Below are 17,636 nucleotides of genomic sequence, written 5' to 3' on the forward strand. Positions count from 1 at the left end.
AGTAACTAAACCTGGAAATATAGGAACATATGCCCATTGCTAGGAAACTTGTGAAGCCTAGCAACTTTTGTGCAGCCAGGTCCAAGCAAGTGATGATATTCATTTAACAATCCATGTTGTAGCAGCCAGAAAGTGCTAGGGAGAAGTCTAGTCTGATATAGTCTGGTTTATGAGTTAGAATTTAACAAAAAAATCTCTATAAAGGGGTTCATCTCTCTTATGGGTTTGTTTGTCACATTCACTCTCAAACTAGAAAGATTCTGACAACTGTTATAATTCAGAAGCTGTAAAGATATTGTTCACTCACATCCCTGTCTTTTGTGCTACAGATTTTGAATTTCTTAAACTAAGACAGTTTAAGAAACAAGTATCTTCTATAATCTTACACTAACAGAGAAGATACTGAATTGCTACAATATTTTTTTGTCAGTAACTTTTCCCCAGTAAAATAACCAACTATTACTTCAATAACCTCTTCTGCAGATGGGTTACTGCTGAGAAGAGGAACATAAACATATAAATTATCTGGCAGAGTATTTACCAACTCAGCAGTCAACCAAAAAGAGATCCATAAACTCTGTGTGTAGCCAAGCAAAAAGTTTTTCTTTCTACAATTCATGGAGGAGACAAAAGCCAAAAAACCCCGTGGCCTCTGTGTAGGGCTACCTGACAGAACATTTGCATTTTGTTCCAAAAGTAAGTTTTATTATATTTTATTTATGTCTATGTGCCAAAGCATACAAACAGTTTTCCTGATAAATAGGAGTTTTCCCCACAACAGCTCCAGGCTAATGTAAAGCCTAGAGGAGAACTTGGAGGAGAAGCCCAGTTTGGTCAATGCAGTAGCATAGAAAAGAGGACAGACCTTTAATCCCTTACTCCTGTAGAGAGAGGTGATTTGAGGACTGAGCCTGCCCAGATAATACAGATTTCCTGAAAGTTCTTAGAGGAATGTGTTCTGGACTCTGAACAAAACCCACAAAGATGTTTTTTGGTGGCTCCTCAGGGGTCATTGATTCTCATGGATGACAAGACAGTGGGTGCGTCTATATGTGCTCTGTAATGCACATTAGCCTATTTTAATGTGCATTAAAGCATTGCAAAAAAGTGCACACTTGCTAATGTGCATTAAAATAGGCTAATGTACCTTTTTTAAAGTACCTTGCAATGGAGGTACTAAATTTAATACACATTAGCAATAGCTCATTAATGAACTTATAGACATGCCCAGTGAGTAAGCACAGGGCCCTGCTACACCCAGCAGAGTGCTATAGAACAGCATTTCTAAACCCATGGGTTATGACCTAAAAGTGGGTCACAACAATATGTCAGAAGGGTCGGGGACAAATTTTAAAAATGGATTCTCCTTTAAAAGAGAAAAACACAGGAAACCGTGGCTTTTCCCTTGCAGGCTGGCAGAGTTTCAGCCTGTGAAGGACTGCTTGGGGCCCTCCTGTGGCCCCCACACTGGGTGGACTGGAGCCTGTGGGTGGCAGGTAGCAGGTCAGGAGCGAGGGGCACTGGTTTGGGGCTGGCCATTAATATTTACAAATGGGTCCTGGTACAAAAAAGGTTGAGAACCACTGCTATAGAAGAACTAAACCTCTGACAGTCATGTTTATGTCTTGGAATGAGAGCCCTCCTTTAAGTAGATGGTGACCTGAGTTTATTATTGTCCAGGATATAAATGGTTGTTAGTAACTATTACATCTGCTACAACAGTGATTTATAGCACCTAAGTTACCTTAAGGTCCCTGCAAGGGTACCCCACCATGTTAGCACTGCTGGGTGTGTAAACCTGATTCACAAGATAAACCTAATGATTTCAAGTGGGAATCTAGAGTGTTATAAACCATTCTGTGGTCTGTCGTCATCTTTGTAACAGAAGAATAGATCTATTCTTTTTCTGTAGTCAAAACATGAGTGAAAACTAAGAGCTAGTATTTTCGGGGGGGGGCCTTAAGTTTAAAAAAAAAGTTGAGAACTTCTGTGTGAGAAGGTTTGGTAGTTGCATGTAAGAACACTGAATCATCAAGCATTTCCTCAGTTCATTTCTCCATCTTACACAATGTATAGGTTGCATAAAACTAGATGCAAGCTTTTTTTTCCCATTGGGCCAGCTTTTAATTATTATTTTACCACCAGGAGTCCTTATCACGGACCTGGCTGATTAGGGAACAGCATGGAAAAAAACACAAAGGTGCTTGTAGGAAAATTTAACTTGTGGGTGATGGAAAGTTACATCATAGACTGATGGAAATTATGAGTTGTTTTCTTCATCCTGAATACGAAGAGATAATGGGTGGAGTGAAACCAATCATGCTTGAAAGAGAAGGTGTGTGTCTTGTGTTTGATGCAATAGAAAAGAATGAACCACCTGAGGACTGCAGAGTAAAAGGCAATATCATCAAAAAAGTAGGTTAGGAGAATTACCTTTTTGCAACAGCATGCTGAGTGGACATGAGCTAGGCAGGCACTATATTAAATAGTTTAAAAGAGAAACTAACTGAAAAGCAGCCCAGCAGCATCAGATGGGACCAGTCAATGTACTTAAATTGTCTCTCATAAACATTCACATATACAAACTGAGATTCTCCCCCGTAAAGTAAAGGGGGAGAATAAAGACCTCCATTGTAAAATATGCATGCTAGATTGTCACAGCAGATAATTACTGGAATTGGACTACTTTGAGATGCTAAGGAAATGCCAGCCTCCTTGTCTGTGATTTAGGGAAATATCCATCCATCACAATAATACCCACATTCAGTCTCTGCCATTTGCTCTTGGAATAAATAGCAAGAAGGATATTAAAGACTTTTTGTCCTGCTGAATTAAAAAAAAAAAATCTCGTACCTCAAACTACAAAACATCATCCATTAGAAAGCAGGGATTTGGCTTTTTGTCCATTAGGCACAAGGCATTTCTTGCTATAATTGTAGCTGTGCAGGGGAGATAGTCTATGGTAACAGAAAAACCACTCTGGGATATACTTCAGCCTACACTGTTGACTTCTCTTGATAGGATTGCATAGTTGAGTATTAAGAATAAGCCCTAAGGCCAAACTATTTTTTTTTATTTAAGTTTTAAATAAAAACAAAGCAATATTCTTAGCACTGAGCATTTCTGGATTATTCCATGTCTGTTCAGCATTTTTTCTGGCTTTGAGCCTGTCACAAAGTGTGGAATTGGATCATAATTTCTCTAGAACTCTGTAGTGTTTGGATCTAAGGATTTGATTCGGATTCCATCTCTGCTTTTTGCATTGGTGCAACCAGTTCTGACTCTGTTACTAGTGTTAAGTTGCTTAAAGTTTTGAAAATAATGCTTTAATAGTTTAAAAATTGTTATAACAGAATATCCAAAAAATTAGTAGTAGTGCCTTCAGTGAGGAGCAGAACCGTACCATTGCTACTTAAAGCCAGATCAGATTCTGGTTCTGTTGCACCAAATTGTAGAACCTCATGCCTGCCTATATGTATACTGTGTCCTTGGTACTCTTGGAGAGGTATTCCCTTGAGCATGTCCTGCCCTCCTGCATGTATATAGCAAACCTACTACTGCAATTGAAATGTCCATCTCTGGTGCACTTGAGTGCCATGGGAGGGTACCCTAGAGTAGCTTCACCACCATAGTCCAGGTTTGGCACATGTGCATGTGAGCTGGTGTGCAGGGGTATTTAAAACTGGCCCATAGTACATGAGGTACTTCTCTCTGTGAGTAAAGATGGCAGAACCTAGTAACTGATGATAAACTCACTTCATGTTATATGCAAGTATCCCATAGTCAGGGGCCTACTGAAATCTGGCATTGCCTGCAAAATTGGGCAATGCCTGTGAAATCCACAAAAAAAAATTCCTCTCTGAAAATAAAATGCTGGTTCCTTGGAGGGGGGTGCAGCACCAAGACAGCTGCTGTTCCCACCCGGTGTGGCTGATTGACTGAGAGGACTGGCTGTCACATGGCCCTACTTCTCTCCAGTTGGCAGTGACGAGCAGGGCTGCATGATGGACAGCCTTTGCAACCAATTAGTGCTGAGGGGCAAGACCGCATGATGGACAATTTTTGCAACCAGTCAGAAGTGGGGGGAATCAAATTAATTTAGAATTGAATCAACCATATGGTTCTCTGTAGAAGTGTTTAAGTTCGTGTCACCTGCTTTGAAATGAAGAAAGAACTTTGGAACACACAGTGTACTCAGTTTAAGTGCTTAGCCTCAGCCCTGAAAAAGGCCATGCTCCAATCTAGAGTATACACTGTGCCAAACCTAATTTAAACAATGTTCGCTACTTCACTGTGCTGTCAGTACTACGATATTAGCAGCCCTGAAACTTGACTAGGTCTTGTCATTTTCAAGGCTTCTAATCCTGGTTTCAAGGCTGCTATTAGAAGCTTTGAAAATGAGGAGAGAGAGCAGCCCTGGAACTGACTGGCTCCTTTATAGTTTCATAGTTTCAAGGGTCAGAAGGGACCTGAGTAGATCATCTAGTCCGACCTCCTGCCAGGCTTCTAATTATAGCCCTTTGACAGTTGCTTCCCCTTCAGGTTTCTATGCAGGGGACAACAGGGTTACAGAGTAGACAATGGGGTTGAAAGATGCTATCCACTTCAGCAATTTATGTATTTAATTGATATGCAGTGTTTGTTATAACAGAAGCAATGGGCAACAAATTGGGACTGGCATTATGTTATGCAGTTAAATGAATTATGTATTGGCCCAGTATGTGTGTAAGTGCAGCAGACTATCATCTTAAAGTCTTAAACTTCCCTTAGGGCCACCCATCCACACTGGTTTCACTGAATTTGCATATACTTCAGCATACTCAGAATGCATATACTACAACGTACTCAGACATAAAGAGTGCTCTTTTATTTTGAACGTCCAACACAGTCCAGTGGCGTACATGGATGGGGTAAATCTGCTTCTAATAGGCCTTTTTGGGGTGGGGATGGTGGAATGGATTTTTGCAATCTTAGACATAATCGATTCCTGAGCATCTTGAGAACAAAGCATGCTTAAGCTTCACTTAAGGATTCTAATAAGACAGGGCTGGCTGAAAGACATTAACTGAGGGTGAGATCTTCAATCATGTTTGGTCCTTTGTATGCCTAGAAAATGGGCTGAAGCAGTGTAAAGAGGTCCTAAGAAACTTGTTCCTAGCCAGCATACTTCAGTGTACCTGGACATGTTGAAACAGACAACTATCTGAGGACCCCACCAGTCCAAACATAGGTGATATGTGAGGTAGGATGAGCATGTTGGGGTCAATAATGCAATATGAAGCATTGCAAAGTCTCCATGTAGCAAGGCAACTTGGGGGTTGCGATAACTAAGGCAGACTCTAGTGGTGACACGTAGAGAATGCACACGCACCCCTGAGAGCACTGGTGCGTGCCCTAAAGGCCAGCACTCCATACTTAAGCAGTGGGGCAGACGATATTGCTAGTGCCCCCCCAAGAGTGCCGTCCAGGGAGTGGTGGCACCAGAAGAACAGATCCCAGCGGCCAATTGCATTAGCATGATTGGCCATGGGGGATCCCCGCCCCCTGTCACTGCCTGGCCACTGGGCACCAGGTGCCCATGGCAGACTCCTAGGGCTCTTAAGTACATTGCGGGCTTATAGTTTCATAGTTTGTAGGGTCCGAAGGGACCTGAGCAGATCATCTAGTCCGACCCCCTGCCATGGCAGGAAAGAATACTGGGGTCAAACGACCCCAGCAAGATGTTCATCTAACCTCCTCTTAAACACCCCCAGGGTAGGAGCCTACACTACTTCTCTTGGAAGCTGGTTCCCCTGAAAATAGCCTAGTGTCAGGAGAGCACAAGGATTCTAATATTATGAAAGCCTAAGTCTGTCTGTCTGTCTGTAACACTGTATTTGCACTCTGACTGGCTGACGGAAACAGCCAATCGGAGTGCTCCAAGCATGGGGAGTGCTACCACGACTCTAAAGCTATGCCAAGGACCAGGCAGAGGGTGGGGGAGCCGAGGCCAGCAACACGGGCCTCCGTTCCCCCACCCTGCTCTCTGCAAGAGACAGAACAGCGGCAGCATGGAGCATTAGGTGGTGACACTCCATCCTACCCCCCTGGTACCCCAAAAAATGCTTTCTAGTGAATTATAGTATTGGAGGGCTTACACTGAAGCAATCAGCTTATTGGATTTATTTTGCTTTTTTTTTGTTTCCGGGAATCTGTCTGACTGAAAATTGGGAAATATATATGTAAAATAAAATGTCTCAGAAAAGAATTATTTTCCATGCTTGACTTAAAAAATTGTTATCATCTAGTGAGAGAGATCCCAAATGTAGAATTAATTATTCATGTATATTACAAAGAATGAAAGGTTAAAAGGGAGTGAATTTGCAGTATAGACAATTAGAAAAATCATTACAGAACTTGGTGCATTTCTGATTTTATTGGATCCCATAATTTTACTTGATTATAAATCACACGTAAAAAAAACCCCTGAATTTAAATAATCAAGGAGAAGTTGAAAATATTTTGTAGGTAAATTCATAGTTTCACAGTTAGTAGGGTCGGAAGGGACATGAGCAGATCATCAAGTCCAACCCCTTGCCATGGCAGGAAAGATTACTGGGGTCAAACAGCTCCAGCAAGGTGTTCATCTAACCTCCTCTTAAAGACCCCCAGAGTAGGATCCAGCACCACTTCTCTTGGAAGTTGGTTCCAGATCCTAGCTGCCCTGACTGTGAAGTAACGCCTTCTGATGTCTAGTCTGAATCTACCTTTACCAGCTTGTGACCGTTATTTCTAGTCACTCCTGGCAGTGCTCGGGGGAACAGGGACTCCCCCAGTGCCTGCTGGTCCCCCCTGACTAGTTTGTAACAGGCCACTAGATCCCCCCTCAACCTTCTCTTGTGAAGGCTGAACAGGTTCAGGTCCCATTGCCTTTTCTCATAGGGCCTGCCTATGAGGCCTATATTAAATATTTTAATAGTAATCAGGTATATCCTTTCCTTTCCATAAATTAGAACTATATGATACAATGCAACATAAAAGATTGCTCACCTTGACAAAAAAAAATTAATTTGTAAGTGTAATAAAGATTGTTGGCTGCAGCCCAGGGACAACATGGGGTCATGCCAGGTTGTGCATACTCTGCTTTCAACTTGCTGGTGCAAGGCAAGCCCAAGTGCCCCCTGCACTGGTATGTACGGAGGGCACAATTGAGATCTAATGCCTGATTCCAAAGTTGTACCTCCTGCCAAGTATATAGGGACCTGTAAAATTGTATTTTTACTAATTAATGTGCTCTACAATGGTGTGGTTCAATGAATCAAGTTTGCTTGGAAACCTTAGTTCAAAACTATTTTGCTACTGTCAATTTGTCATAGTGTGAATACAGATTAATTTAAAATAATTAAGTGACCTACTTTGAGTATTAAATGTAAATATATTTTCTTTTAAAAATTACCATGTTTGTCCTAACATTTTAATGAATCAAAGGTTGCTGCTTTTGTAATTGTATACAAGAGCTGAGAAATATTTAATATTTTAAGTAAACTCAAAACTATGAACTTGTCATAAAGTCATTTACTGCATTAAGCACTTACATAATTTTCAGCCTTGCAAAGGAGCAAATGCTGGTGTTTATAGTTTTTTTTCACATCGGTACCTCCAGTTTGTTATGCAGAAAAGCTTTTGTCTTAATTGCTTTCAGTTTACCGAGTGGGTGTAGAGAGAATATTTTCTTCATTTGGATTAGCTCATTAAAAATTGAGGAACTGGCTGGGAACTGAAAAGATAGGAAAGCCCATTTTTATCTTCCCATCTCTGAGCAAGAACAGATGGGAGAGTAGGATATCTACTGATTCTAAATACTTGAGGGACATGTGGCCAGATTTTTGTAAAGGAATTTAGGCATTAAAAAAGATGTGTGCCTAATGTGATTTTTTTAAAAGTGCTTAAGCAGGTTAGGTGCCTACTTCCCATTGAAATCAGGAGGGTTATATATATTAGGTAATTGGCTATATCTTTAAATGTTAAATTTGTTTGGTAAATTGGAGTTGTTGATGAATCAAGTTTAGAAGAAAAAAGTGGAGGGATCCCTTTGAATCTGGCCTATGGTAAACAGTAATAACTTTGTAAATTATCTTACTACAGATAAATGTTTCATTATTTCTTTTTTTAATAAATCACTTTTAAATGAAAAATATATTTTGATGAACTTACCATTTCTTCTTAGAAATCCAAAAACAATTAAGGTAGCTTGACAACTAATTTAAAAGCAAACCAAAAACATTCTCAGCTGCTGTTTTATGCTTATGTCCATTGAAATGTAGCTAGACACAGATCACTTGGTGTATAAAAATGCCATTCTGCGTTTTCTCAGAGAATAACATGCAGTTGATAAGAATCTGAATAGGCATGTTGAACTGGTTAAGTGCTTAAATAGATGTCTACAGATATGGTGTATTCTTTTGCACAACTAAAAGTACTGTATTTAGTGTGAAGCCCATCTTTGGCTTAAAATCAACATGAAACTGAACCTTTCTTTAAGAAAATAACTAAAGTACAAATGGAAAACAAGTGTTTAAATTAAGAAACCTTGTTCTAAGTTGTTTTCTTTTTTTAAAGTATCAGTAAAATCAGTGACTTCAGTTTATATGGTTTGTCACAACTTAAGAGATTTAAAATATTAAGTGTTTGTTTTAAAGTACTCTTATTATTTCATACTGTTCTGGTAGAGATTGTACAAGTTTGAAATAATTATTCTACTATTTTAGGAAGTAACACAAATATTACTGGAGGACTTGCATATTTACCATGAAAATTATTTCCCAGTTCTGAAATGTCTTCACATTTTCACATCTTCTCTTCCAAAGTACCCTTTGGGCAAACAGGTAAAGTACTATCTGTTTATTTCAGTGAAATGTTGACTTCTGTTTCGTGGTTTGACATATTTATACTTTTAAATATGCTCTTGTCTTTTTTGCTTCCCTTGGTTCCTTGAATTCACAGTCAGATGTTTTTTCAATTCTATTATGGAAGGTGAACAGAACATGGTTTGTTTAACAGCACATATCATATTCAGTTGTGACTAAACATCGGAGAGCTTATAGGATAAACAGATGCACAGAACAGCCAGCCCATCTGTAGTATGTCTGGCTTCCATGCATCTGGAATGTATATGGAGAATTACTATCTTGCATGCCTCCTATCCTCAATCAGCCAGTTGCCTAAATCTAGAACTCGCATGAGAATTAGCATTCCTGGGTCAGAAACAAAATAGCAGTAATGAAACAGTCATTGGTACTCTTACTAGTACCTCGCCTGTTGACCTGTATTTGGATCACTGATTAAAAAAAACAAATTTGACTTTTATATTAAGCAGTTAATTCTTCTCCCCGCCCCCCACATCATCATTAGAGGTGGGCCTTAGCTGCAGACACAATGTGAATTTTCCTGGTGTTTGCCAATGAGAATGTTTGTTTGATTTGTGGGATTTGGCATGGTTTTACATCTAATCTTTGGCAGTGCTTTTTCTTGAATGGACTGTGTTAAAACATGCTGTTAGATATAAGCTCATTCTTGCAACTCTGAGGGTCCCTGGTCTTACCGGATGCTGAATGACCTCATGTCCAGCTACGGTCAATATGATTCGAGGACCCTCAGCAGCTCACAGAATCAAGCTTCAAATTGGCCATCATTTTGTAAAGTGAATGTAAAACTTGTCATTACTTGTTTTGTCGGACATTTTATTTATTTATTTTTCATGTGCTGATTTATAGATCAGAGAGCTGCACTGTGCATGTTTAGAAAAGAGAGTGTGGGAAACAGAAGAATATGAGTCAGCTCTTCAGCTAGTGAGGTAATCTTCTTTCCATTTTCTATATGTTTTATTTTAGATATGTAGCACATCTTCCATCTGCCTCTCCAGAGCCATAAATTTAGAACTCTTCCTGCCTTGGAGTTTTGTAACTGAATATATTATTGATTGTAAATATAATTGGCTATTGTTTCTCATTTGCAGTTTTGTTTGTTTTGGTAAGCTGTCAGGACCCACGCAAAGCCATATTTTTAGTATCTTCCTCTGTGCACTTCCTCTCTTACTCTGAGTAGCCCAGTTGAAGTCACTGTCTGTTACTGAGGGTATGTCTACACTGCCCACTAAATGACTGTCAAAGCTTTGAAACAACATTTGAGGACACCCACCAACCAGCTGACCTGCTGTGAAGTTGGATATTTTTCCCTATGCAGAGCTCTGTGTCGATCTTTTTTGGCACTAGGAGTAGCTCATTAAAAACTATTGATGGTATCTTTACAGAGCATTGAAGTGTGCAGTAGAGACTTACCTTAAGAGTGCTCAATATGCATTAGGATTTTGGCAACTCACTTGAAATACTTGTTTGAATGAGGTTCTTAGAATTTTTTATGTGATTATTTATTGGGTGTTCATAAATTTAACAAACTGTCAGTACTACAGTTTTTTCCAGCATTCCTTTTATTAATGGTAATTATCAATATAAACTGGCAAAATTTTGACTTGCCATGAAAATTTAAGTAACTTCTCCCAATTACTTATTAACAGCTTTACTATTTCTCTGTTTTGTAAAATTGCATTTTATCTTTGGCCAGGAGCCATGCTGGTATTTTCTGTAGCTTTGCAATTTTAATATAGGTCCCAGCAAAACAAGAACTGCTGTTGGTTGTGAATGTTTAGAATAGGAAAAACTTCAAAGCCAGTTTAGAGAAAATATGCTGTAGTTGCAACTGTTCCTCCTGTTAAGTACAAGTATCGTGAAATATTGAGCCAATGTGGTGGTCCTGGCACAGGCACAGTGTTGTGGTCATAGGGAATTCTTCTTTGGAGTCTCCCTTAAGGGATTCAGTACCACTGGCCTGGAGTTACAGCACTGACGAGAAAAGCTCTTTCAGGATGTCTTTTGAGGATAAAGGAGTGCTGTTGCACTAGGACATGCACACCCTTATCTCTGTTCCTCTGCCTTCACTACAGAGACTTAAGCTCCCATTGTCCATGAGCGTAGGTAGTTGTATTACTATTTGTTAGTTAATTAGTGGGCCAGGAACAAGTTTTTTTAGGCCACATCTAGACCACAGATTTTCCATGCCTGGCACTAGTATCCCCAAACATGCTGCGCTGCTCCATGTGAGCTGCATCTTGAACCAGGAGCAGGGTAGCTGCTTCCCACAGGGCTACAAGCAGCGTGTTTACTGGTACTGAGTGACAGTAACCAGGGACTCTCTGCTACATTAATTAGTTTGCCTGAAAATCCATGTAAATACACAGATAACCTGCTTCCAGTTGAGGAAGTAGGGGGATGTGTTTAAGAGGTTCTGCTTCCAGGCATAGTAAGCTTGTGGTCTAGACTTGGCTTGGATGCCCCAGTACAGTTTGTTGTGCCTTTTAACATAGCTAAGACTAAGGCTGCAAATATATTTGGCTTCTTTAAACTCAAACTGAACCATCTAAGCCCTTCTTCCCAAGTTTCGAGTTGTCTGTCTGCTAAAATCCTGTGTTTGGATTGGAGACTGGGACTGGAGATACAGGTGGGTATCCCAGGGCTAGTATTATCCTCTGAGTGAGGCCTGAAATAAGTCACCATGAGGCAGCATCTACTTGGGGCTAAGCTTCCCACCTGGCACAACAGGAAAATTATTTTAGCACCACAGTCTACATCGGAACCACTGTTAGCCCCCAAAATTAGCTTGGTGACCTTAGAGTAGGAGCCAGTCATTCCTACAGTGAGCAGTTAGGGCTACCAAATCACCTTTCTGTTCCAAGGAAGAGGGAGGAGAGAAGAGGAAGCGTTCAGATTCACAAAATGATCCTGTGGAGAAATATATAGGAGACACTGTTCTCTTCCACCAGTCCATGTCACCATGTGGAAGACCCCTTGCCTGTCCCAGTCTGCCTTTCACACGTGCCTCTTCTCAACTTGAGGCTTTACTGCCAAGTGATTTTTTTTTTTTTTTTTTTTTTTTTTTTTGTCTCTTTGAGAATGATTGTATTTCTTGGCATCAGCAGTTTTCCTTCGGGACCAGGGAACCTCTGTTAAAGGTTCTGGCAACGCCACTGCTGCTGGCCTCTGGGGATCTACATGTGTCATTGATATCAATCCAGAACATCATCTGAGTGGAATGAGATGCACTTGGAACCAACCACATTTGCTCCTCAGAGCCTCGCTTGCTTCCTTCTCTAAATGTTCCATCTGGCTTGAATAACCTTATTTGTGCACCCATGCACTGGTGCAAGCTGGGGACTGACTGGCTAAGCAGCAGCTCTGCAGAAAAGGACCTGGGGGTTACAGTGGACAATAAGCTGAATATGAGCTGACAGTGTGCCCCTGTTACCAAGAAGGCTAATGGCGTACCGGGCTACATGAATAGAAGCATTGTCAGTAAATCAAGGGAAGTAATTATTCCCCTCTGTTAGGCACTGGTGAGAACACATCTGGAGTAGGTTGCATCAATTGTGGGCCCCCCTCTACAGAATAGATGTGGACAAATTGGAGAGAATCCAGTGGAGATCAGCAAAAATGGTTAGGGTGCTGGGGTACATGACTTCTGAGGAGAGGCTGAGGAAACTAGGCTTATTTAGTCTGAAGAAGAGAAGACTGATGGGGGATTTAATAGCACTCTTCAACTACATGAAGAGTGGTTACAAAAAGGATGTAGCTGGACCAGGGGTGAGCAAACAATGGCCTGAGAACCAGATCCAGCATGCCAACCAATTGTAGCTGGCCTGTGGATCAGCGGCCGCAGTCATAGGATATGGCCCATGGGGAGCCGGCAGTTCCAGCTGCTGCTTCATTCCAGGTAGGTGGGCACTTCTTGGCCCCACCCACAGCTCATACCAGCTTCTGCCCCATGTGCTGGAAGCAGTGCCGGGTGCATGCTGACATCAGCTGTGGACGGTGCCTGCGAATTCCCACCAGGGATCAGGGTAACTGCCTAGGACCACAGCTATGCAGCAATGTCATCCATAGACCTGGGAGGATGCCCCAATCTCCAGCAGGAACAAACCACCTGCATCCGCAGCTGATGTTGTCGCCCACCTGGTGCTGCTTCTGGTGCACAGGCCAGGAGCTGGTGTAAGCTGTCGAGCTGTGCTGTAGATGTGGGGTGGTTGTGGGAGAGGGGGAGGAGGAGGAAGAAGGGAGAGACAGAAAGGTAGCTCTGCCCATGATTAGCAGCAGTGGCCAGTCGAAAGCAAGACCCTGCAGCAGGTGTGTTTGCCACTTCCGGGGCCATTCTGGCTGTGGCTGCCCAGAGCCCATACTGGGGCTGCCCTGCAGCTCCTCCTTGCTGCCATTCTGAGGGCCAAAGGTGGGCTGGAGGTGGTGCAGGGTGGCAGTAGCATGGAGCAGCCACAGGGCAGCTGTGGCGCATGCTCCAGGCAGCTGCAGCCAGAAGGGCCATGGAAGCGGCAAGTGTGCCCACTGCTGGGTCCTGCTTTTGCCGAGCACCCAGCACCAGCTGCTGCCACTCATGGACAGGGCTGCTTTCTCCCCTTTTCTCCCTCTCCCTTTACCCCAACCATCCCACACCTCCAGCACGGCCTTGCAGCTTATACCAGCTCCTGGCCCATGCACCAGAAGCAGTGCTGGGCAGGCATGGGCATCAGCTGTGGATGCAGGTGACAGCTTCCCTCAGGGAATTGGGGTGTCTGCCCAAACCTCTCTTTGGGGTAGAAGAGTGGGCTGGAGGGTGAAGCTGTTGCCTATGCCCACACCAGCTCCCTCCTGCCTGCAGCTCCATCCCACATAGGAAGGTTTGGTGAGCCTGTTGCAGGGGGGTTGTGCTGACTCAGTCCATGACAGCTCCCCAAAACTCCCTACGTGGCCTTTGGGTCCAAATAATTGCCCACACCTGAGCTAAACTGTTCTCAGTGGTGACAGATAATAGAACAAGGAGCAATGGTCTCAAGTTGCAGCAAGGGAAGTTTAGGTTAGATATTAGAACAAACTTTCTCATTAGAAGGGCAGTGAAGTACTAGACCAGGTTACCCAGAGAGGCTGTGGAATCTCTGTCTTTGGAGATTTTGAAAGCCTGGCTAGATAGAGCCTTGGCTGGGGTGATCTAGTTGGGGATGGGGGGTTGGATTAGATGACTTCCTTAGGTCTCTTCGAGCTCTAACTTTCTACAGTTGAAGGACCTTATTCAGTTAATGTGGATCTACATTCAGGAGTTCAAGGAATGTTATTGAACACGGCTTGAACAAATGTTTCTCTATTTTCCACAGCCAGCAGAATACTGACTTCAGAAATAGCCATAGCAAAATCCATACCCTTTCTGGCTCTAGCCTCTTTTCTAGCACCTGTCTTTGAGAGCATTCATTTTTCAGATGCCATAAATCGCCCTTCTTTCCTCCTGCATCCTCCATTCTCCTTTTTAAACACCCCTGCATCCAGCTGTCTGCTTTTCTCCCTCTTCATGTTAACCAATTGCTCCCATCAGCCTTCTTCTCTGACTTCAGCTTCAGTGTTTCTCTCTCTGTCTCTCATATTAATTGTTGATGATTTCAGCTTCAGTACTAAAAACACATCCACTACCCTTGCTATGCATTTCCTCATGCTTAGCTTTACTACTTATCAGAAGTTCTGTTCACTTGACTTGGCCTTCTCCAAGCACTGATCCCTGTTGGAGTTTTCCCCCTCTCTGTCATCTGCCTTCTTTCAGTATTGCAGATCAGCTTGCAACCCCTAAACCCTATCACTCAGCCTTTCTATAAGTTCTAGTCCACCCCTTTTGATGATTTCTGCCACAGAGCTTTCCTCCTTGCTGTCTTTTCCTCGAAAGTTGATTCTCTCTGTGCTTCATTCTCCTCTATCCATAAATCTATTGTCCCTCTATCCCACTGAAGAATCCACCTTCCAGAACTGAGCCCTGGTTTACTCTTACTGGGAGTATCTATACAAGACGCTAACTGCGCAGTAGCCAACTAATACTGCTCAGTAGCATGTAACAGCACAAACAGTGCTAATATGCTGCTGGGCAGTATTATTAGGCTACTGCACAGTAACATCACTAAAAAAAAGTATTTGTTGGTGCTACTGAGCAATAACTCTGGTTATTGCACATTTATTTAGTACTTGATTATACAAGTGCTACATAAATGCACAGTAACCATTACACAGTAGTGTCTTGTGTAGATGTGTACCCCCTGTCTACTTTCTCTGCTCCAGCTCTTGGGCTGAAGAGAATTTGATTGAAATTCCATGACCGTGCTGATTCTTTCAAGATGAATTCTTTTTCTCCTCCTCAGTCCATCTCATCCTAGCTCTATAGCTCTACTTCTTCAGCTTATTGAGGTAGCAATAAGGAAAGGGACAAAATTCCTTCCTGGACAAGCAAAAGCAAAGAAGCACAGGATAACCAGAAACCTTCTACATCTCAACTCAAGCTTCAACATGGCTAGAGCAAAACTCTCTCAATTTTTCCTCCTAAGCTTTTTTTCTCTCTCCCTCCCAGGCCTGTTTCTTAGTTACTGTAGACAATCTGACCATCCTGCCTATCACTCAAATACAGAACTTGAATTTGACTGTTGACCCACACTGTTTTCTAGGTCTTCACATCCAGGAAATGTCCAGTTCTTTTTTCCATCACTAAGATACTGCCTTTCTTCTCTGCCCACACACCTAGAATTTTCATGCAAGCCTTCATCATCTGTATCTTGATTACCCTTTTCTCTAGTCTTTACAAAATAGTCCTACCCACTGAGAGTGCTGTTGTGAAGACCACATCCTGGCCTGCTCTTTTGACCACATCACCATTCTCTTTTCTGTTTCCCCAAACCTGAGTTCCATTTTCACTCTTCATTTTTATTTTTGTTCCTCTCTTTCTTTCATTTTTGTTTCTGTCCCTCACTGTCATCTCTTGTTGCCTACTGAGATAAGCTTCTACCCCGATTTATTCTGTGATGCCAACCTCCACTAGCCAGTTGCTAAATTTTCCAATAAGCACCTCCCTGTATTCTTCTAGACTGCAACTCACGTTTTGGAGGAGGTCCCTGTAAACATCTTATTTTCCTTCATATCCTCCCTTAAAACACCTATAAAACCATGGTGATATTTATGTGGCCAATGTGCTTTTAAACATGGGGCAGCCTGTGCTGTTGATCATTATTGTCCTTTTCTCTCCTTGTACCCCCTGTCTGCCTATATCTTGATTATCTAATCCTTGAGTTGTAAGCTCTTTGAAGGCAAGGATCATTTTTTGTTTTAGTTTATATAAACTTAGCATTTACTGTGGGTCCTTTTCCCTAGCAAGGTTTCCTAGGCACTGCCATATGTCAAATGCATCATACTCAGAACCAATATGGTCTCTGTTTTAAATCTGTCTTGGATTGTACTTCAGAAGAAGACTTGTATGTTAAGTCAGTGAGTTAAATTAATTACTCATTATGTTTATTGCTAATAGTTTTACAGTTCATTTATATTGGATATTTGTGAAGATTTTTCTGCCTTTCAAATGAAAATAGTGAGACAGAAATATTTAGTCATCTCTAGAAAACACTGAGATCTAGAGCTTACGAGTACCATTTACATGCACATGGTAACAGTTTTATATTAATTAAACACACAAAGCAATAATACGGATTTTGATTTAAATTAATTTGTGGATTCACATTGTAATGGATTTTGTGGACTTAACGTGGTAGCTATTGGTAACTATTACGGCCTATGCAAATAGGCAGCTATTCTATTCGGATTTGGGCCAGTATGGATTTGGCCTATTCGATTCAGAGATTCGAATCGCTTGTCCGATTTTCGATTTGGCCCAGTCGATTCAGAAATTCGGCCATACGGTATAACGGGGAATCAGTGAACTATCTATAACTTTGTTGTTTTTTGGCTGAGTTGGATGGAATTTGCAGGGGTGATAGTTTCTGCTGAGGGCATGAAGTCTGCCAAGTTTCAAGGTGATAGATGCAGGGGTTTCTGAGAAACTGCACCTCAAAGTCCTGAAAGCAAAACCCATGTCACATGTGTGTGCGTGTTAAGCCACAGTGGGGTGAAAACTGCAAGGGTAGTAGCTCTTGCTGAGGCCACAAAGCCTGACAAGTTTCAAGGACATAAGTGCAGGGGTTTCTGGGAAACTGCACCTCTACACTTTTACCTGCGCAGCTACATCCCCTTTCCCCCAGCCTGTCCCTCACCCCATGACGCCCCCATTTCCATTTCCACTGACTGGCTTTCTTGCCTGCATTGCATGCCAAGCCAGCCTCTGGCTTCTTTACTATTCCTTCCATCCAGGACCAGGAGACACACCAACTGCACGTACTTCCCCAGTTTGATAAAGGATTTTTCAACCCGAAAGCTTCCTAAGATATATTTTTCCAACTATTTTGGTTTTTGTCATAATAAACATAAGAACACAAGATAAGCCATCACATACCACGAGTAACATATATGCAACACAACATCTTTACTTCTTGCTGTCAATTCCTTTATAAAAAGAAAGGCTCTGTGACAGTTTTGTCTGGATACCTTTGCTGCTGCTGGTGCTATTGGTGTTGAGCCAGCTAAATTATTTTGACGTGCTGTTGTTTACAGTGGTGAACTGGTCAAGGCTGTAGGGGAGGAGGCGGCCTCATGAGGGCACACTGCCGTGTTGTGCAGAGGCCCCAGCACCAGGAAGGGCATACCTGA

General features: G+C 42.0%; 1 protein-coding gene and 1 non-coding gene across 3 annotated transcripts in view; one reads left to right on the plus strand and one right to left on the minus strand.

The window, feature by feature from the left end:
* The window catches only part of ORC3 (origin recognition complex subunit 3), a 79,535-nt gene that overhangs the window by 46,562 nt on the left and 15,337 nt on the right, over positions 1-17,636 (plus strand). For both annotated transcript variants that reach the window (XM_090036344.1, XM_090036349.1), the window contains exons 12-13: positions 8,748-8,864; positions 9,753-9,832. In XM_090036344.1, the coding sequence (XP_089892470.1) occupies positions 8,748-8,864; positions 9,753-9,832 (197 nt within the window). The remainder of the gene's footprint in view (positions 1-8,747; positions 8,865-9,752; positions 9,833-17,636) is intronic.
* On the minus strand, positions 10,555-10,661 carry LOC149872905 (U6 spliceosomal RNA). The gene has a single exon (XR_016440094.1). It is a non-coding gene; the product is annotated as a U6 spliceosomal RNA (small nuclear RNA).

Source organism: Crocodylus siamensis, chromosome 1, assembly GCF_052110815.1.
Source record: "Crocodylus siamensis isolate JL-2025a chromosome 1, ASM5211081v1, whole genome shotgun sequence".
NCBI classification, from domain to species: Eukaryota; Metazoa; Chordata; order Crocodylia; family Crocodylidae; genus Crocodylus; species Crocodylus siamensis.